Source organism: Podarcis liolepis (genome assembly GCF_965112155.1).
Source record: "Podarcis liolepis genome assembly, chromosome: 17".
NCBI classification, from domain to species: Eukaryota; Metazoa; Chordata; class Lepidosauria; order Squamata; family Lacertidae; genus Podarcis; species Podarcis liolepis.
Window position 1 is genome coordinate 34,451,678 of NC_139571.1, and position 22,645 is coordinate 34,474,322.

A 22,645-nucleotide genomic window follows, 5' to 3' on the forward strand; every position below is an offset into this window, starting at 1 on the left:
ATAAACCCTTGATGACCTAAAACCGGATTAAAACTCGCATCAACATTCTACATATTTGTACTATGTAAAGAAAATGAATAAAAATAAGGAAACCCTGAGGCTTATTAAGGAAGATACTGCATTTCTCCTATCCTGAGAATCTGATGTGTATTCAATACTTGATCTAATCTTGGGATTTATTTTCTGTTCCCACCAGGAGTCCCCAGAGTTTGAAGACCCAATGAAGCCAGAAGAGGTATGTTTAGAAGCATAAGAGAGGGGCAGAGGGGTGGGGGGAACTGACCAGGCTGCCATCCCCATGTCAGGAGATGCCATGGACCAGTCATGGGATTGCTTTGGAAAGAAATTGCAAGATTTGCCCCCTTTCTCAGTTGGCAAGAAGTTGGGGCTTTTTGTGCTTTACATAGCAATGAACAGTAAGCACCTTCTTGTTCCAGGTAGCTTACAATCTAAAAATTAACCTGGAGGGAGGAAGATGGAGGAAAACGTAGGAGGGCACATACATGCATTCAGGTCAGCTACACATATTGAATCTTCTGCTCTGCCTCTAAAGCAGAATTCTTTGAGGCGGGAAATGTGTTTTAAAGGCAAACTGCGTAAATGATGGAATACACTGAAATGGCAAAGTTAACTGAAAGACTTCGAGATAAGGACAATAGAGACTTTAAGAAAGATTGGGAACCATTTATGCTACACCTACGGAAACAATGCGGTGAAATGGACTCACTAGTAGATTTTGATTAAACACTTACAATTACCAAAATAGATACAGAAAATATAACAACAACAACAACAACAACAACAACAACAACTTATTATTATTATTTATACCCCGCCCATCTGGCTGGGTTTCTCCAGCCACTGTGGCCGGCTTCCAACAGAATATTAGAATACAATAACCTATTAAACATTAAAAGCTTCCCTAATAACAATGATGTTAAAATATCAAGAGGACAATAATAACTATTTTAAAGACTTTAAAAGTTAGAATACCAAACAAGCAGGAGAAAATAATATGTAAGAAACAAACAAACAAACAAACAGAAGAGGGAGTTGAGGGAAGTCACGAGGGGTGGGGGAGATTTGGGAATAGTATTTTTTCTTTTCTGTTATGTGAATGTTACATTGATGATAAAATTATGTAACATTTAATAAAAAATATTAAAAATGAAATAAAAAGGTAAATTGCGTACGCAGCCCTAGATGTGAACTAAGAGAACTGTCTCAGATATTTTTGGGTGAGTGGATTCTAAGTGAGATTGTCAGCAAGGTTTAGGGAGACAGATCCTTTCAAAATTAATTTGCAAAAAAGGAAATGAAACTATTTTAATCTGTGTTGCTTCTTATACCCCATCAGTCCCACATAGCCATGAACAGGATTGCAGCCTAGAACATTAACTCTTCGTTCGTGTGCCAATAATGTCCTAAGAGAAGGGTCTATAACAAATCAAACCAAATCTTTATTATGGTCATAGACCACCTTAGGGTCTATAACTTCTCTCATTATTTGCCGAAGTGGCATATTGGTGAGGACACAAGGTCTAAATTCCTACTTTAATTTCTAGTCTGACCCAGGACAAACTTGAGCTGTGTACACACTATACCTTCAAAGAACATTTCCCCCCTCAAAAGAATTCTGGTGGGAACTGTAGTCTATCCCTCATAGAGCTGCAATTCCCAGTAATCCATAACAAATTGCAGTGCTCAGAATTCAAGGCAGGAAGAGTGCTTCAGATATGAAACTTATTAGTTTAAGTGAAGACTCTCTTAAGGCAAATCTTTAAAAATGTAGTATAAGCACCGACAACTGGGAAACATTGGCCTGAGAGCGCTCCAACTGGAGAACAGCCTTTACCAAAGGCATCATGGGCTTTGAAGACACTCGAACTCAGGACAAAAGGGAGAAACATGCTAAGAGGAAGGCACACTTGGCAAACCCTTACCATGATCAACTCCCACCCGGAAACCTGTGTTCCCACTGTGGAAGGACGTGTGGATCCAAAATTGGCCTCCACAGTCACTTATGGACTCACTGTTAAGACCGTGTTTATGGAAGGCAATTTTACTCGGCTATGAGTGATCTCCAAAGAAGAATTAGTTTCAGTAGGGGATGAGGAATTATGAGTTAAACCCATAGACTTTATGGAAATGGTCGGCTGGGAAGAGGGGAAGTTGTTTTAACAAGGAGTTCCAAGCACAACAGACAACAAGGGTGAAAGGGGGAGGAGAGACTTGCAAGGAAGACAGGAAATAAGGAGACCTTAATCCCGGTTAGAAATGGCTTCAGGCAGGCTTCCAGGGCACTAAGTGCAGGAAAAGTTGATTAAGGAACCTGCCTGAAATGGCCCAAGGAAGGTAGAACATATATGGTCTACGGGATATGGGTGGCGGGAGCAGCAGCAGCCTGGGAAAAGATAGGAGTGCAACCTCTGTGTGTGAATGCATTTTTCCTGTGTCAGATAGAAGCTTGGGAGCAGGAGGAGCTAGAGAAAAACGTCTGCTTCAACAGCTGCCGCATAGACCCCTCACCCTTTCAGTTGGTGGAGAGGACATCCCTGCACAAGGTGAGTGTCACTGCCCTGTCCCTTTCCGTCTTCCACCGCCATCTTTGGCTAGCCCCCACAGTCCCCAGCCCTCCTCTTGCTTTCCAATCTTGTCTACTTTTTTTAATGACTCTTGGTCAAAACTGTATTTCATAATCACTTTTTCACATATGCAAGAGACAAACAGCCAAGGACAGAACTCTCAGACCTTCCTGTTGTAGGGCCTATGCTGTCGAGTTGCAGCTCGGCATCCAAAGAAAAATCAGTCTCACACCAAGATAGGTTCCGAATTATGGCTGCTCCTAGGGAAATATGGCAGCTCCTAGGGCTAATGCAGCACAGCTTTTATTGTGTGAAATGTGTGAAATAGAAAGATACAAAAAATACAAGTCAAGCAATTTGTTCTAGCCAGCAGATAAAGACCTTGGTACTAGACCATGCGAGCGATCAGGCCATACTACGTTAGCCAATCATATGGGACAGCACGAGCTGTTCACGCGCTATTCATGCTCCAAGGATGCTTCTAGCTATGAGATCACCCTGTAACAATAAGAACTTTGCTCATGCTCTCATGTACAAGCAATCATTTTCCCACATGTCCCCTTTTCTTATTTATATTATTAGAGGAAAAGAGGGACCATTAGTCCAAATCGTACACTTCATTGCCTAAGCGTCTGCACTTTGCAACATAAATTCCTCTTGTAACCCCTGTGGTGGGCCGTGGTCGGTACCACCATGCAGTGCATTGGGAAATCAAAGAGGGTATGCATTGAATGCAACAACATACCATAATAAAACCAACAATACATGCAATTACAATCAATAATACTTTTCTTAACCATACTCCATTGGGTAACCAAGAAGACAACCACTCCCATGGATCAAAACCTTCAGGTGGATTCAAAGGATTATGAGCTATCATCTGTTCCATATAATCAATAGTAGCAGAGATATTGGTCGATTGATCAGTTATATACATGCAGCAATGAGAATGAATTAAGGCACAAATTCCACCTTTAGAAGCAAGGATCACATCTAAAGCATAATGATGTTGAAGAACTACATTTCTTATTTCTGATATTTCTTTGTTAATCATTTTTAAAGCCAAAATGGTGGAATTAAACAAATTTTCTGTCCAGTTTGCCAATTTATGCAAATCACGGTAATTCATGGCTGCACCTAAAGAAGGCAGAAGGGACCTAGAGATAGCTGTCCCTGTATATTGAGAAATAGGTGATTGTACTTCCCTTCTGTTACGCAAACGGACCTCTGGGAGCTTATCTATCAGGGGTATCAATATTCCTAGAGTGTAGGTTCCAGAAAAGGCAAAGGGGATTACTGCAAGCAACAAAACACAGGTGATAAACTTATACGATTGTCCTTCATATTATTGCTAATCTTAAATGAAGCATTTACTGGAATGCTAGAATACCACCACCAAAAAAAACTCAAAGCTTCAAGAAGCTTTTAAAAATCATTTTTCTCAGCAGCTAAAAAAAGGCACTAGCCAAGCATAGTCCGCTTGCTGTAACTAAAAAGGATTGCAACAAGGTCGAGAACAGAGCCCAGTGTCTTCACGGGCCTTGCTAAAGAACCACATTGCAACTTGCTTTCTGTCCGGGAACCATGCCAAAGCACAAAAATGAAACAACTGGAACACACTAAAATCCCTCACCCCCTCCCTTGCCAAGAGTCCACAATAGTTCCAAGACAGCCCTCTGTACATGCTCAGGGGAACACATCATAAGGCAGGACTCCTGAGGGAGGAGAAAAAAAAAGATCTGGGGGGTAAAATCCAAGTGATGCCAATAAGGATGAGTATGGTAAATTAATCCAATGGCCACTTCTGAGCAACCTGTGTGATATTTCATGGCTTGATTATTGGCATGTAAAAACCACAATCCAGAAGAAGTCACACAACCATTTCTGCAGATACAGGAGCCCATTTGCTGTAAATAAGTCTGATGTATTGCTCCTTGTACTGCTGAGTCAAAAGTCCAAGCCCAATGAAGCGTGATGACACAGATGGGATGGTTGCTATTAGGAGGCAGCAAAACTGTAATGATGTTTGGTGGTTGAAGTGGCTTCCCAGGGAAAAGGGGGGCCAATGCAGTAGGGATGAAGATGGCCTTTCAGCGTGCCAGGAAACACTGGAACAGCTGTGGAAGAGCCTCTTCCATTGCAGAGGTGATTGTGATCTTGTCTGCTGGATCCTTATGTCCTTTAAGGGCAGAAAATAGCGGAGGCAAAGTGGATGTGGGCAGGTCCAAATAACTCTTTATCCAATTCAGCTGTCCAAGAATTGTTGTAAATCCACCAGTTTAAAATCAGGAAACTGTAGTTGAGGCGTGACTGGAATGGCTGCAGATGCTGGCAGCTTGTGTCCCAGGCACGTAATGAGTAAGGTCCGCTGGATTTTTTCTTTAGCCACTGTCAATCCAACAGGTTGTATCCTTTGCAGGATTTTGGGACACGGCGGAGGACAAGGCCGTGGCTAGCAGGCCGTGGCTAGCAGTGCCCACTGACTGGCAGGCTTTAAGCATATCAGCAATGGCTATATTTGATGTTGCCATTAGAGGGCGCAGCGCTTGCTCATTTGCATTATCAAACACAAGCTGGCGTACAGTCAGTTCTTGTGCTGCCAGGTCCTGAACTTGCCGCTTGAAGGTATTATACAAGCGATCAACAAATTGTCCATAGGGCTTTGCAGGGCCCTGTCTGATGCTGCCCAGTTGGCCATCGTGCTCATTTTTATCATCAGGGACAGAGGCCAGAGTCTCTTGGGCAGAGGCTGTAGTGGCTGCCCAATACTGAGGGTCGAGAGTTGGCTGTTGGGCAATGGTAAGAAAATTGCTTCCTCCCGTCAGCCCATCGAGAACATCGGTTTGGGTCAGCATGACGGGGGCTGGGGGTGCAGGAGCAATCACAGGAAAGTGATTTGGAGTTGTACAGTCAAAACCCAACAATGGGGCAGCGGCACGGAGAGATTCTTGGAGAGGCGTAGTAGGAGCGGTGCCAAATGCCTTGGGCGGAGGAGGTGGAAGAGCAGGGGGTGCTGCAGAATTTGAAGAATGCAGGGGAGTGACAGGAGGAGGCGGCGGTTTAGGAGGTAGGTTTGAGGCAGGCAAAGCGGGAACCGGGGGGGCGTTTGAAGAAGCTGTTGCAGCAGCCAGAAGAATGTTTGAAGGAGTTAAGCACGACATAGCTTTGTAGACGTTACTCCAGGCATGCAAAACCTTTACATCAATCTGCGGATGATTTTGAAAGAAGTGTCCAATTTTTTTCCAATCGTCTAACTCCCAGTTTCCGTCCTGGGGGAACCACGGACAGTGAGTGTCCAGGGCTTTTATAAGGGACTTAAGGTCAGCTTTCCGAACAGCAAGGTTGTTACTGGCCAAAAGGAATTTAAGGTCTTTAAAAAAATTTTTCTGTGGTGCAGAGAGAGATTTTCCCATGATTGCAAGAGTTGCAAAAAGAGCAGGGAGCACTTACCGAGGGATCCGTAGGAGGATGAGGAAGACGCCTTTTTGCCCGGTCCGGGCGGAGATAAGTGCTGATAAGTCCGTAACGTAGTCCAGAATCACATTCACACGGGAGCTCTCACCGGGGATCCACTACGTGGATGAACGACGCGTCTGCAGCCCTTGCGGGGCGAGGTGAGAGCTGAACGTTGTACACACGGGAGCACTCACCAGGGATCCACTACGTGGATGAACGACGTGTAGGTGAGTGCTGAATAATGAAAAACAAACAGTCACACGGGAGCACTCACCAGGGATCCACTACGTGGATGAACGACGTGTAGGTGAGTGCTGAATAATGAAAAACAGGCAGTCACACGGGAGCACTCACCAGGGATCCACTACGTGGATGAACGACGTGTAGGTGAGTGCTGAATAATGAAAAACAACGTGAAGTCCGAAGGCCTCACACGGGGCACCAATTGTCGAGTTGCAGCTCGGCATCCAAAGAAAAATCAGTCTCACACCAAGATAGGTTCCGAATTATGGCTGCTCCTAGGGAAATATGGCAGCTCCTAGGGCTAATGCAGCACAGCTTTTATTGTGTGAAATGTGTGAAATAGAAAGATACAAAAAATACAAGTCAAGCAATTTGTTCTAGCCAGCAGATAAAGACCTTGGTACTAGACCATGCGAGCGATCAGGCCATACTACGTTAGCCAATCATATGGGACAGCACGAGCTGTTCACGCGCTATTCATGCTCCAAGGATGCTTCTAGCTATGAGATCACCCTGTAACAATAAGAACTTTGCTCATGCTCTCATGTACAAGCAATCATTTTCCCACACTATGCCATGATTTTACAGACACAAAGCCATGCCTCCATGCCTCATCAGTTATCCACCCTCTCCACTTCCCCTGGAATGCACAGCCATTCCTGACCATAAGCTAGACAACTTGTGATTCCCACGTGGAGCACAGCCATCATCAACCATCTACTGTGAGTTGCCAGGTATTTGAGAACTTTAGGGTTATTTTTAGTTTCAGGTGAGCTCCATAAACAAGAGGTTCGTTCACTGCTGTTTTTCTAGAAAAATAGGTGCTGGAACTCACCATGAACGCCTCTCTCTTTCTCATAGAATGGCAATGAAACCCACCTGAGAGTTCCAATGAGTTTCCCCTGAAAAAAAGCCCTGGGTTTGTTGAAACTTTAGTGGGTCACCCAACTTGTGTGGTGCCATTTGCCCACTTGCCTGGACATATGGGGGAGGTGGGGCAGACACAAAAGGTTCTCAAGCCCCTGACAAGCCAACACCTGGCAGTGACCTGGGTTGAGCTTGGAGGGTCACATGTAGTACAGAACTGCTCATCAGATTCATTCAGACAAAAACATAATCTGTAATTCAGTTTCTGTAGTTATGGTTCTTATGCTACATTAATTTCAGTATGTTATACGTAATACCAGCTGACTTGCCACAATTTCTTCTCAACACCAACAAAACATTACAGTAGGTGGGATCTGCACCATTAATGGTTCAGGTCCAAGCACAAAGATTTCATCTCTTGGCTTTGCTGAATTTTCTCTTCTTGACTTGGGTGCAACAAAATCCACCACGTCCGATTCAGATTCTCCATGAATCTACAATGACCACCCTGTTCTCTTTTCTCACTGATAGAAACTGTCTTATCTCTCCCCTCTCACAGACACACACCTTGTTTTCATTGCTGGGACTCAGCCATGCCTATGTAACCAGTATGGGGAAGCTGAGAGGTGTGATTGCCCTGGAAGAGGTAAATTTAACTTTGCTACCTTTGTATTCCTTTGATCAGTCTCAGACAGTCATTGCATTGTCCAATGCCAGTTGGCTCTTGCCTAGAGGAGTAAAAGATTCAGCCACTACGATTCAAGGCAGACAAATAGTTTTAAAGAGAGGTATGATCAGGGCAATCTTGCCATGTTTGTACATTAACACTGGTTTTATCCAGTGCTATTTTTCAAGAAAAAGAGGTGCCGGAACTCAGTTCCAGCGAGTTTCTGCTGGTTTTGTCTCACAGTTGCCCCACTAATGGGATGTTAGCTTAGTGATGGTGCTGATGATTGCTTATTAAAGGCTTCTAGGCCCCGCATGTAGGGGCGCGGGTGGCGCTGTGGTCTAAACCCCTGAGCCTCTCGGGCTTGCCGATCAGAAGGTTGGCAGTTCAAATCCCCGCAACGGGGTGAGCTCCTGTTGCTCAGTCCCAGCTCCTACCAACCTAGCAGTTCGAAAGCACGCCAAAAAGTAGATAAATAGGTACCACTCTGGTGGGAAGGTAAACAGCGTTTGCATGCGCTGCTCTGGTTTCAGTGTTCCATTGCACCAGAAGCGGCTTAGTCATGCTGGCCACATGACCCAGGAAAACTGTCTGCGGATAAATGCCTGTTCCCTCGGCCTGTAAAGTGAGATGAGCGCCGCAACCCTTTAGGTCCTGCGTAGAATTGTCATTGTCAGGGTTCCCTGGGATGACGCAAAGTCTGCTCAAACCACTACTATCTGTGGTGCAGATATGGCCAAGTATTTCTATTGAGATTCCACAAATTGAGACCCAGCATCCTGTGCATGGATATTTTCTGATCTTTTGATTCGAGATGGACTCATTTATAGCCATACCCACCTCCACCTGCCAAGGAGGAGCCAGGCACTCAGTGAATGTTGGAGATTTCCAGGTCCTTCAGAACTGTAGACTTGTTTATTGGGTGGTGTTCATTCCCTCTCTGTAACTCTCAGCTCTGTTCATTCCCTCTCTGTAACTCTCAGCTCCAGAAAGCGATTGAGGGCACCACAAGCTCTGGTGTTCGCCTTCGTCCTCCCCTGGCCAGCTTCCGTGACACTACCCAGACGGCGGGTGGCAAGGAGCAGGCCAAGTGGACTGCACAGATGTGGAGCAAGCACGACAGTGATGCAGCGGCAGCAGCGGCAGCAGCAGCTCCCAGCAGTACCGCAGTAGACTCAGGGACAGAGAGCCCGGTGGCCCCTGGCTCTCCCTTCCCGCCACCCTCTCCCACCCCCAGTGGAGGGAAGGCGGTGGTGCGCTCTGCCTCAGTGGCTGATATGGAACTGGAGGAACTGGAGCTTTCTGGCCCAGCTGCTGAGAACATCTCAGGCATCCTGAAGGACCTCAACCTGCGCCCCACAGACGTGTCTGAGGATGACGACGACGACGTGCCACTATAATTGAACAGAGGAGGCACCCGTCTTGCCCCTTCACCCAAGCTACTCCTGCCATACTTGCGCTTCAAGGAAAGGCCTGTGGGCAGCTTCTCTGGCACTAACGGATGGTAATTCGCCCTGGAGAGCCTTGGCGACGTGGGCTGACTCTTCCTTCTGCCACTATCAATGGGGTGGGGTGTACTTTGATTACCATGCTGTGTTAGGCATTCCATAGGGCTCCATCCCCTGTGGAGAGATGGTCATGGCAGGCTGTGCAGAAACTTCTCTTTAGACTAAATGACATGGCCACCAACATTTTCCTCACCTTGCTTGATGAAATACTTAGCTTAGAGAGGAAGTAGACAAAGGATTTAACCCAGACTGGCTGTGGAAAGAATGCAACCCAGGTTGTCAACAGGCCCATATGTGGAGAATTTATGCGGTGGTGCCCTCCCCTTCGTGCTCCCAGAGTGAAACTGTCTCGTCTTTACCACTTTGCACATCTCAGAAGCCCCTCTCCTGAGAATTGCAGCTTTGTGGTTTTTTGCTGCTTTTCCGGACCCATCCTTGTCCAATGTTCCCATCCCGAAATCACAACATTTCCCCAATATATCCCACTCAAGGGTGTGGCTCAGGTCAAGATGTGTTATGGAATTTAAAGGCCAAGCTCAGTATGTATAGAGAAGAGTATCTCTGCCCCACCCGCTAGAGAAAAAGAAGGCAGCAGTAGGAAGGCAGAGAGCCAGTGTGGTGTAGTGGTTAAGAGCGGTAGACTCGTAATCTGGTGAACCCGGTTCGCGTCTCCGCTCCTCCACATGCAGCTGCTGGGTGACCTTGGGCCAGTCACACTTCTCTGAAGTCTCTCAGCCCCACTCACCTCACAGAGTGTTTGTTGGGGGGGAGGAAGGGAAAGGAGAATGTTAGCCGCTTTGAGACTTCTTAAAGGGAGTGAAAGGCGGGATATCAAATTCAAACTCTTCTTCTTCTTCTTCTTCAGCCTCATCACTTGTTTTGTATATTTCTTAGAGATGTGAAAATTAAATGAAGGAAAGACTCAGTGCCCTGACTCACTGTAGGAAATGTAACACAACCAGGGCTCTGTTTTGCAGAAGTATTTTAAAATCCTACTTTGGGTTGCTGAGCAGGAAGAAGGGGAATTAATCTGGCTCCCTGAAACCCAATAAGTTAGTGCCCCCACCTCAACCCCAGAAAATCTATTAATAAAAACAAATTCAGCCACCACCACCACATCTGCTGGATTAGAGAAATGAGCATATGCGCAGCGCATTGCTCCCATATAGCTTCCCACTTCAGCTTTATCTGAAGGCTGTAAGAAAATGATACAACCAGAAAGGGTCGTATTCTGAAGTTTTCTGATCATTAGCGAGGCAAAAGTTTGAGCAAGGTAGCACATAGTCTTAAATGGTTTTTTAAAAAATTATTTTTACGTTTGTATCATGACCTGATGGACACTTATGCAAAGCAGTTGTCTTAATCACTAGAATTCCTGCGAAGAAACGGATGTGACAAGAGGCGGCAAGTGGAGGAAGAAACAGTTGCTGCTTCTGTGAGCCCATCTCTATTACAGTTGCCTATAGGCTTTCTACCAGTTTAACAGCCATGGCTTCTCCCCAAAACTTAAAGTTTGGCAAAGGTGCTGAACAATCTGCAATGACATTTCCTGAGAGAGAATGACGGCTGACCCTGTTTTAAGTGGGTAGTATCTAAAAGAGAGGAAAATGCCTGTCTTTTGAGCTAGCCATTACAAACACAGTTTTGTCCTCCCCGAAGTCTTAGCTGTGTCTTCCAATCCTGCACTCCAGTTCCCTCGCTGCTCAATTAGGGTGGGTGAATCAGTCCATTTTGGTTTCTCTCGGTTCCTCCTTTTTCCTGCGCTAATTTCAGTTCACCACATCAGTTTCTTTCTTTTTTAATAATAAAGGCCTTGTTAAAATTCATCAACACTTTAGAGCCAATTTCTAATACACACCTTTTTGTATGCAATTTTCCCTAATGCAATGCGTTTCGTATGTTAGGGTTAGCGTTTTTGTGCACTCTTCTACACCAGTATATGCTCTCTGTGCAACGTCAAAATCTGGCACCTTCCGTTGGACTTCGCAGCTGTGGCACCCCAAAAGCTCTGCACCTGAACTGGTTGTGCTCCCCTAGATCTGCTTTTGCTCAACCCCCAATACCTCCACACAGCTTCGCCAAAGCTCCTCAGACACTGTCTGTGAAGTGGTCTCAGTTTTTCCTGCTCCTACTCCTGGACAAGCCTTGGCTTACCAGAGAGGAGGATCTGCACTGGCATTTCTTGCACATGCAGGGGAATACCACCTGGAGGAGTATAGTGCCTGTCCTGCCTAGGTGAAACTGGTGACATGCAATGTTTACCGTTTTTAGAATTCTCCAGCCCTCTTGGAGAGTTCCATGGGGAAATAAAAACAAAGTTATTGCAAGCAGAAATCACCAGCCCAAAAGCCGTCTCATACACATGGAGAAAACACTGGAAAGGACATTTATGAATACACTCATGTGATGGTAGTTTCTTAGGCTCAGAAATGGCACATTTGGGCATGTTTTCAACAGCTGTTGGCTACCTGGAAATTCAGTAACCGCTAGGAAACAAATCACCTACTGAGTTTGTCTGCCATACCGTTTTAGGAGCCCTTCTGGGGAAAGATGGTGGCAATCCTGTCTGTGCTGGGTTTGGTAGCTAAGCTTGACATCAGGTGTCTACCTACCCCAACTCCATCAGAACTATTTTGGACAGCGTTTTGGTACAGCTCACTGTCCTTTGCCAGCAATTCACCTGTTCTATTATATGAGCAGCATCTCAGTTCCCAGGGAGCTTGTGGCAAAACTGGATGCACTGAATCAGTATGCTCGGTCACAGACAAAATCCCCATGGGGTCAGGCCCAAGGGTGTACGCGCAGGATTAATGACAGGTCAGCTCCATCTTAACATTTAAGCAACCTGTTGGTGACACATTCACTGCTGTTAAAGAGGAGTGTGCATGGAATGGGGATTCTGACATATGCATTCATCACAAAGGGGATAGTGATCTAACAACAACAACAACAACAACCTAAGGTTACCAGAAGGGACGCGGGTGGTGCTGTGGGTTAAACCACAGAGCCTAGGACTTGCCAATCCGAAGGTCGCGGTTCGAATCCCCGCGACGGGGTGAGCTCCCGTAGCTCGGTGCCTGCTCCTGCCAACCTAGCAGTTCGAAAGCACGAAGTGCAAGTAGATAAATAGGTACCACTCCAGCAGGAAGGTAAACGGCGTTTCCGTGAGCTGCTCTGGTTCGCCAGAAGCGGCTTTGTCAAGCTGGCCACATGACCAGTAAGCTGTATGCCGGCTCCCTCGGCCAATAAAGCGAGATGAGCGCCACAACCCCAGAGTCGGTCACGACTGGACCTAATGGTCAGGGGTCCCTCTACCTTTACCTTTAAGGTTACCAGATTTTTTTCCCCAATGAATCCGGGGACACTTTTCAACTTCAATGGATTTTGTATGGAAACTGATGTGTAAATCTGGGGACTGTCCCCAGGAAACAGGGATGTCTGGTAACCTTAAATTAACCTGGTTATTTAAACATGTTATTCTGGGCAGATTTCAAGGTTAGACAGTTCTGACCTCTAGGCAGATTCCAAAATCTGTGGGGAAAGGGAAGCAAAGATAGAGAGGTCTGCTGCCAAACGTGCTCATTTGTTTGCCATCTGCATACACTTCAGTGCTCTGCAGAGTTTTCAACTCTGGATATGGAAGGCAAGAACTGCATAGTGCCTGCCAAGCGGTAAACATGGCACAGTGAGTCAACAGCAAAAACTATTTTTATTCCTCTTGTACTTGCCTCTCATGTCTGCTGCACCTGTAGCCCTACCTTCAGCGCCCTGCAAATCTGCCTTTAGAGGCCTAGTTCTTGAAGCATTAAACCTGCTTCTGGGCAGCACCCTTTCAGACTGCATGTGGAAGTTCACGTGTTTGAAAGCCCTAAATGGCCTCGGTTCAGTACAGTGGTACCTCGGGTTAAGTACTTAATTCGTTCCGGAGGTTCGTTCTTAACCTGAAACTGTTCTTAACCTGAAGCACCACTTTAGCTAATGGGGCCTCCTGCTGCCGCCGTGCCGCCAGAGCATGATTTCTGTTCTTAACCTGAAGCAAAGTTCTTAACCTGAGGTACTATTTCTGGGTTAGCAGAGTCTGTAACCTGAAGCATATGTAACCCGAGGTACCACTGTATATCTGAAGGAGTGTCTCTACCTCCATCGTTCTGCCCGGACACTGAGGTCCAGCGCTGAGGGCCTTCTGGTGGTTCCCTCACTGTGAGAAGCCAAGTTACAGGGAACCAGGCAGAGTGCCTTCTTGGTAGTGGTGCCCGCACTGTGGAACGCCCTCCCACCAGATGTCAAAGAGAACAACAACTACCAGACTTTTAAAAGACATCTGAAGGCAGCCCTGCTTAGGGAAGCTTTTAATGTTTGATGTATTGCTGTATTTTAATATTTGGTTGGAAGCTGCCCAGAGTGGCTGGGGCTGCCCAGCCAGATGGGCGGGGTATAAATAATAAATTATTATTATTATTATTATTATTATTATTATTATTATTATTATTAGAATTCTCCTCCATCCTAAAGTTCTTCTCGCATAGAAAACTCAGTGTCAGGCAGGTGTTACAGTCCAGATGAAGGGCTACTGCCACTGTAAGAATTAGGTCAGCATCTCAAACGCTGAGTCCTATGGGAATTTTGAAAGCTTTTGCAAGCTCCTAGTGGAACGCTAAGACACACACACAGGCAGCTGCATATGTGCACACCTTGGGGAATAGTAACAATTTTGGCTTAGGCCCAACTATAATAATGTGAGCCACCTTGAACATTTACAGCAGCACACAAATCCATACAATAAATAAATATTGTCAAAATATGCATCCAAGTTACGACCACACATAGAAAATATATTTATTAGTACATACAAATGTTAAGATACATATTCTGTGAACACAGTGACAGCACTTGGACGTTTTACTTAAAAAAACAAAAACAAAAAACCCCCAAACAGAACATGGCCTGGTTCTCATGGATAGCATCAGCCCATGTGTGTGTCCCAATGCTTTCGGCTGCAGGAGTGAATGGGGACTTGCAGAACTGAATGTACCTCCATATAGGATTTCCTAGGTAAAGCTATCAAGCACCCCTTTCTGAAGGGTCAGCAGTGTGAAATTGTACAGCCCAGACACAGGTCAATCAGGTATGAAGTAGGATTTAAAAAGAAACCAAAACGTGACAGCAAGAATGTTATGTATGTTACTTTTTGCTTGTATTTTGTGTTTGTCAAGAAACATGTTCCCTATGTTTTGAAGGGTCTGGGATGTGCCCATAGCTTTTTAGGTTGGGTTACTGGTTTCTAGGCCAACAATCTCAACAGGTGGTATATTATTATTATTGTGCAGGAGATACATAAAATGTCCAGTACCTGTCAAGGTGCGCTTCTCGGAGTTGGTGGGAAAAAATTCTTCTGAGAATGGTCTTGCTCACATGTATGGACGGAAGTGTCTTCACTGACAACACAGGTCTTGGTTAGCATGGAGGAGAAGTGTGCTTCTTGGAAGTTGCTACTCTCTATTTTTGTTTGCCTCTTGGTCTTGGCTCTTAGAACTGTACTCCTCTTCTGGGTCATGCTGCATTCTTTCATGGAACGATCCCCCCATCCCCAATGTTTCACATATAATGTGACTGTAATGGAATGTCATTCTGAGGCAGGGGAGGGACCAGGGCAAGGAAGTTACAAGGCTCTTTGGGCCAGGCCAGGTTCTCCACTGTCAAAAAGGCTGTATTCTGGCAACAGGTCCTATTACCTTTCATTAGTATCAGGCAGTGCCTGAGCATCATCTCCATCGATAGAAGGGGGAGCCCAAAAATGAAAATCCTAATGTCTAACAATGTATGTAAAGTTAAAGAACAGGAACATTAAACTTTGTCTTATTTTAAAATATACACTGCGTTGTCTGGTTAAATATACTACATCTTTTAGCTGCTTGGGAGCTCGGCCAATGCAAAGACACAACCTAAGCCCCCAAAACATCATCACTATAAACCAACCTTTCCCGACCTGGTGCTGATGGGATTTGTAGTCTCAAGCAGCTGGAGGGCACCAGGATGGGAACAGCTGCTGTGGATGCACTCGCTGTCAGGAATCGCAACCGTGAGTCCATTTCCCAGCCCTTTCCCCCTCCATATAGTGGGCGCTACCTCTGGTTATGCCATCATTATGTCCTTGCTATCTTTCCCACCACCCCCAACCCCATAATGGGCTTTTCATAGAATCGTAGAGTCGGATGGGGCCACGAGGGTCATCTAGTCCCAACCCCTCGCAATGCAGGAATCTTTCACCGAACGTGGGGCTTGAACCCACAACCCTGGGATTAAGAGTCTCGTGCTCTACTGGCAGGGAAATGTGTGAAATTGTGACATGAACTAAGGCAAGTTCTACAGACCTTATGGAGGAGGGGAGAAACATGGCTGCCGTTTTGGGTGGCGTTTGCCTCCATTCGGTGACCTAGAGATGGCCAGTGTTCTGCAAGTCAAAAAGGTAGTAATACGTGCCAGACATGAACTGGGAATACCACAGTGCCCTTTTTCTAACTCGGTGGAGAAAAGCATCACTTTGTCTACACAAAACGAGAGATTTTGTGGAAGTGTGGGTGGGTGGGTTTTATAGCGTTGGTGCTTTTTCAGCCCAGCCACATTTTCCCATCCTTTTCTCCTGCTCCCCGCTGTGACGTTAACATATGAGAGTGATGGAGGTGAAATAGTTAAACAGGCTACCCAATCAGGACCCAGGGGGGTGGAGTCAGAGGGACTATAAAACCAGCTCTGGGAGGGGCGGAGGAGGAGTTCGTTGAGGAGTTTGTTGGGAGTTGGGTGGTTGGTTGGAGTGGGAGTGAATTGGGATAGAGTTTGTGGGTAGGTTGAGTTAGTGTAGAGAAATAAGCTGAGACAGGAATAGTTAGGGGCTAGGAAGACAAGTACCGTATTTTTCACTCTATAAGACGCACCAGACCACAAGACGCACCTAGTTTTTGGAGGAAAACAAACAAATATATATTCTGCATCTCAGAAGCCAGAACAGCAAGAGGGATCGCTGCGCAGTGGAAGCAGCAATCCCTCTTGCTGTTCTGGCTTCTGGGATAGCTGCGCAGCCTGCATTCACCCCATAAGACGCACACACATTTCCCCTTACTTTTTAGGAGGGGAAAAGTGAGTCTTAGAGAGCAAAAAATACAGTAAATATCAGAGAGGTGGTTTAGTGAGAGCAGGGAATGGAAGTTATAGGTCTGGATAGGCACCCCATGTTTGTAATTGACCGATACTGTTTATGAAACCACACGCTTGTTAAACTGCAATAAATAAACAGAAGTTTATGTTCCAATTTAACCCTGACTGGACTCAGTATTGTACCAGGTAGGGCCTGGGTGGTGGCAGCGAGAAATAAAGTGGTGGCACAGGGATCCATAGACGGTGAAACGTCCAGGAACCCTGTGTGATCGCCACACCTGCCACCTCCCTTTCAGAATATGCACAGTGCATCTGGTAAGACCTCCCGCACGGAAATAAAACACACTTCCACCAACCACAATGGCAAAACCATGTGCTGTTTAATAACAATAACTTCACGAGGTTCATACATGCCCTTCCAGGCCATGTTCCCTCATCCTCAGTGGGTGTGAACCACAACCAGGCATGGTCGCCATATAGTTTTTATATCTATTTGTATAGTTACATATATATATTTATATATATGGTATATATATATATATATTTATAGAAGATATAATTCTCATAAGTCACATTATCAAAACATGCGCAGAATAACCAGCAAAAAAGTTTCAAGCAAAGACATTTTGGAGCTGGAAGACCAAAGGCAAATCTGTTTTTTGTTTGTTGTTTGCTTGTCTGATAGGGGGCTTCCCCCTACCCTAGACAGAAGGGGTGTCGGTAGTGGTGAGAGGGTTACAACTGTAGACCCACGTCTTGTCCTGCTCTTCCCCATTACCCTCCTTTCTCCCTGAAAAGTCACAGACCTCAATAAATGTCATCCGTAAAGGATGGGAAGATTCTACGCTTCACCCCTTGTTCAGAAATTCAGAGCAGGAAAAGGACTTAGAGCTGCCCCTCTCCTCGTAATATCCTGATGCAATTCATATATAGATATATATTTAAAAAACCACCCAAACTTAAGCCCCCAACCTTTGGTAACTTTTAAACGTGCTTTAATAGATCAGTCCCCATTGCTCTCTTGCACACAACCCCTATAATCTGTAGTACCCCTCCCTGCCCACCCCTGAAAATAACTGTTAAAAAAAAAAGAATTTGCTCATTGCAAAATTATTTTTGAGGCTCATTTTGTAGCTGGGAGGACCCCAAGGATTCCACCACTTCATGCACAGCACCAAATGAACCAGATAAATATTAAAGGATAGTAGCTTATATTCACAAAATTGTTTCTGTCTCACACATAGCATGGTTTCTGGAAACAACAGAAGGAATCGGAGCAAAGGTTGCTCAAATGGACTTTTGGACAAAACCCAGACATAGGCGGTTGTAGACTTTAAGGAAGTGGCATTCTGGATCTGAAGAGATGCCTGCGGGAAAAGGGTTCGGGTAAGCCTGGCCTGGAACGTGTGGAAAGAAAGTGGAACCCATTTCAGAAAACACGGAAGCCCTTTTTCTTTCTTTTTAGCCCTGAAGTGATAACTCTGCATATGGACTGTACCACTTCAGGCTGCAACTGGGGGTCCATGCGACTGAACGCTCTTACATACAAAAACTTCCTTGCACATGGAAAACCTATGTTGGGGGAAAATCTAAGTTAGAACCCTTCACCCTCACACCTAGTACTCTATTTTGTCTGGATGAGCGTTCAGAACAGAGTGGATTAAACACTTCCAGTGCTTTTCTTTCTTTCTTTCTTTCTTTCTTTCTTTCTTTCTTTCTTTCTTTCTTTCTTTCTTTCTTTCTCTCTCTCTCTCTCTCTCTCTCTTTCTTTCTTTCTCTCTCTCTCTCCCCCCCCCCCGTTTTACTCTGCCATGTCACTCCCTGCAGGGTCTTCAGACCATGCAAGCATTGCAAGGAGAAAACAGCTGGAGGGAAACCAGTTTTGGGACGAGAGGGTAGAAATACTTGCCTGTTTCCTTCTCGCTTCAATCATTTCCCATTCCCATGGCTTTTATATGAATTGGTCTCAGCTTGCTTACAAGTCAAGGGTTGTGCCACCATTAAATAAAGAGCTCTTTCCTTGTATAGATACAATAAAAACTTCTCCTAAGCATTTAGAAAACAGAAATAACGTCTTGGGTAAGTGGATGTTCCAGAATAAGTATCCCTCTCTCCTGCATATGAAATTAAAGGAAGACCCAGAGCAAGGCTGCAGCAAAACCTCTGGTGCCAGAGCTGATTTGATTCATGGAAAGGTGACATTCAGGTGGGAAACGGCTACAGAATTTCACTCCTTTTGCAACCAAATCACCTACCTCCATCTGCCGCCTTACCACCTATTTGTTACATGACCACAAAACCCTAAAATGAGGGCACCAGCTCAGCCACGGCTTGGCTACCCGAGACTCAGACTTCAATCTTATCAAAGTAACCAGAGAAAGGATGGTAAACAGAGGCACTAGCCAATGTCCAACTTTCCCTTCCACAACACACTGGTTTATGGGCCACAACGGCTGGTTGTACAACACTTCTTGCTTTAGAGGCTGTCCAACAACTGCGGAAAATTATTTTCACTCTAGGCCAGTCTAAGATAGGACTGCGTTGGGGAAAAAAACCAAATGACACCCTCCCACTAACGTATCTTATTTATTTCTTTTCTTACATCTATATCCCATCTTTCTTGTGTTCATCACTGAACACAAGGCATTATGTTTGTGATTCCCAGATAGCCTGGCATCCTGGCATTGCTCAGACCCAGACCTGTTTAGCCTCAACAAGGAGGTGGCTTCATGTGCTTTCAGACCAATGTTCAGACAAGTTCCATTGACATGAAGAGGATCCATTATGCACTGGCTCATTTTGATGGAACTTGTGTAGAAAAGCTTCCCAGAAACCACCCTGATCAGCTGTTTGATAAGGGGGAAATAAACCAAGATGCCACCCTCTCCGTCCTGAATACCAGCGTTTCCCAAACTTGGGCCTCTCGCTGTTTTTGGACTACAATTCCCATTATCCCTGAACACTGGTCCTGCTAGCTGGGGCTTGTGGGAGTTGTAGTCCAACAACAGCTGGAGACCCAAGTTTGGGAAAAACTGCTGAAGAGCATCATTAGCAACTGCTGGATGAACAGTGCCGGCAGTGGAAGTGGGATGGTTTCATTTCAGATCAGGCCCAACTTGAATATGTCCGTTGAAAAGAGGTGGAGTCATTTTAGCCCTCCCTCCCCTTTGGGCACTGTGTTTGAGACTAAATGGGGACGCGGGTGGCGCTGTGGATTAAACCACAGAGCCTAGGACTTGCCGATCGGAAGGTTGGTGGTTCAAATTCCCACGACAGGGTGAGCTCCCGTTGCTCGGTCCCTGCTCTTGCCCACCTAGCAGTTTCAAAGCACGTCAAAGTGCAAGTAGATAAATAGGTACCACTCCGGCGAGAAGGTAAATGGCGTTTCTATGTGCTGCTCTGGTTAGTCATGCTGGCCACATGACCCGGAAGCTGTACGCCGGCTCCCTCGGCCCATAAAGTGAGATGAGCGCCGCAACCCCAGAGTCAGTCACGACTGGACCTAATGGTCAGGGGTCCCTTGAGACTAAATACATGCAGCCCTGTGAGCTGGATCAAGAGAGGAAACACAAGAGTGGCTCAGAGCCACTCAACCAGCTAACAAAGCCCTCTGTTGGGGCATTTATGCCACACACACAGAAAGCAACATGGCTAGGGCAGGCTCCCTGTCACTGAAGTCACCTCTCTAGCTTACTGAGGGGGAGTGGAGCAACACAAACATGGCAGAAGGCAGCAGGGCCAACAAGGGCCCCTCTGCTCCCCCTGTAATTTGACCCACGTGTGGGGTGAATGCCTGAACAGGGTTATCAAAGCCTATTAAACCCAAACTATCCTGCCAAACACCCTGAAACTGAAGCCACACATCTTAGCCTGAAATCTCTCTGTCTAAGCCCTTCCATTTCCGAGCTCGTCAATCAGACATGGAAATTACCACGGCCTCAGTCTGCTTTATCTGAGGGCAAGCTGTCAAAGAAACTAGTGCAATGTACTGGTTAAGAGAATGTGCTGCAATTTGGGAAGCTCTGGGTTCAAGTATCTCTGCCTCTGCCATGAAATCCTGGGTCGGGCCATAGCTTAGGAGGTAGAAGGCCCCACGTTCCATTTTGAGCATCGCCAAGTAGGGCGAGGATGCAATCTTGAGAGAGCCACTGTGAGTGCAGACGATACGGAGTAAAATGCACCAACGGTATGACTCTGCTTTCTATGTTCAACAGCATTTGGGTGAGCTGCTATCACCCCAGCTTCATCTGCTCCAGTGATGAAATGAGGCCAAGACATACTTGTCTAACTTACAGGTTTGTCATGATGGCGGTGAAAATGTTCTCCTTGCCGGCGCCTGCCTTAATGTCATTCTAGCTTCAAGCCAATTCTGTTTTTGTTTTTTCCAGTCTTTTGTTGTATTTTTCTTCTAATTTGATTTCAACTCTGCTGTATGCTGCCTATACTAAGGTATGAATTCCTTATGCACTTTGGCTACTTGGTATTCTAACCGTGAAAGTCACCTTACGCAAGCCACCCAGATAATTTGTTGAAGTCTTACAAAGCAGAGGTTGTACATGAATTATTCTGAGCGCTTGGGGAAAGTCTTACATATTCTACAAACCGAAGTAGAATTCCTAAGGTTTTCAAGCCACCTTGGCTGTGCCCGCCCATTGGTAGCAGGATGTATGACTATGTTGGTTTAACTGCATGCCTTACTAAGGAAGAAAACAGAGACAGCAGGTGCTGCTGAACAACACGCTACCAGATGAGAAATGGAGAATCATGAATGATGGATGCATTGCACTCAGGCCTAAACTAGGTTTGATGAAGGAGGCATAATAAAATACCTTCGTCTTGTTTATTTCCTTTAGTGCAGCTGCAGAGCGGTCCAAATTTTTATTTGAGCTATAGGGTGGAGGGAGTTGACTTAACCCTTTCTCTGCAGGCTGCTAGTTTTCTAAAAACAAAACACTCACCCATCTGCTTCTCCCCTCACAAGGGATAAGACTCGACATATTTCCCCCCTCAGAGCTGGGTCAGTTTGAAAGGCTAAGTACTGTATTTTTCGCCCTATAGGACGCACTGCTTAAAGCCCACTGCTGATCAATTTACACAAGCAATATGGGAGTACAAAATACATTTGCCATGGGCCATATATTTGAACTGTGTGGTTTCCAAGCTGGCCTTGGAGACCAGATCCTCTTCACTGCTCATGTGTATTTGGAGAGACCAAGCAACTAAAAATAAACAAATGCATGTGCAGTTCAGATGTGCTGCATGTACATTACTCAGGTACCATAGCAAAATACAGGAGGGGGACGGACCCATTACTGCACATGCAGATATTAATTTATAATCAGTGAGAGACAAGAAACATGGCACCCTTTGACCTAGATGGTTGCTTTCCAAACAAGCAAAGCTTCCGTTTTTCTCCCTTGTTGAGCTTTCTACAAAAACTGAACATCAGGCGGGGGGGGGGGCTTCAAACACAGGAACACAAGTGCTGCCACTTTCTCCTTGCAAAACTCTGCCCCTGCCCCAGCTGCTTTTTTCTCAGCAATGCTTCATGTTCAGAAATAAATTGAGGTAATGGAGAAAACATCCTGAGGGGAGGTGGTGGAGTGGCGGGGGGGGGGGGGTGTTCATTAGGCTCTCCTATCTGCTGCTTCTCTGATAGTGCTGACAGCAATTTTTGTACCTACCACTTTACTGCGGCTTACTTACGTTTGAGGACACCGATCTAACCTCGCCACATGGAGTCCCGGTTTATCTTAACAGCTCCTTCAGGACATCTGCTGCTAATGACGATCCGATCCGTCAGGAATTGCTTTTGAGCTGCCCTCATCCATTTCAGCTGATGCCACGAGACGCGTGGCTTAATCTTTAGGGGGCCACAAGTGCTTTTGCTGACTATTCTCTCTGAATTTGGCTCAACAAACCAAGTCCCTTACCTCTTGAGAGCCTGGAAGGCTACATCAACAAAGGGCTGAAGTTTAAGAATTCTTCTAATCTAAGGCCAAGTATAAAATGGGGGGGGGGGGGGAGAGAATTCTTGCTAGCCAAGCAAGATTTCGGTAGTGGGTTGAGGACAGAGTTAGAAACATACACACACTGCCTTAAATGTCAGAAGAATTTCAGAATGGCAAGGGAAGACCCCCTTATTTAAAAAATAAGTTAAAATTGAG

General features: G+C 45.7%; 1 protein-coding gene across 6 annotated transcripts in view; it reads left to right on the forward strand.

The window, feature by feature from the left end:
• CLCN1 (chloride voltage-gated channel 1) overlaps nt 1-15,195 on the forward strand; it is a 109,909-nt gene extending 94,714 nt beyond the window's left edge. For 3 of the 6 annotated variants that reach the window (XM_083481391.1, XM_083481390.1, XM_083481389.1), the window contains exons 20-23: nt 197-235; nt 2,460-2,564; nt 7,711-7,797; nt 8,802-15,195. In XM_083481391.1, the coding sequence (XP_083337517.1) occupies nt 197-235; nt 2,460-2,564; nt 7,711-7,797; nt 8,802-9,218 (648 nt within the window). In that variant the 3' untranslated portion in view covers nt 9,219-15,195. The remainder of the gene's footprint in view (nt 1-196; nt 236-2,459; nt 2,565-7,710; nt 7,798-8,801) is intronic. The other 3 variants (XR_014520475.1, XR_014520477.1, XR_014520476.1) reach the window with 2 other exon arrangements.
• Nucleotides 15,196-22,645: the final 7,450 nt, after the last annotated feature.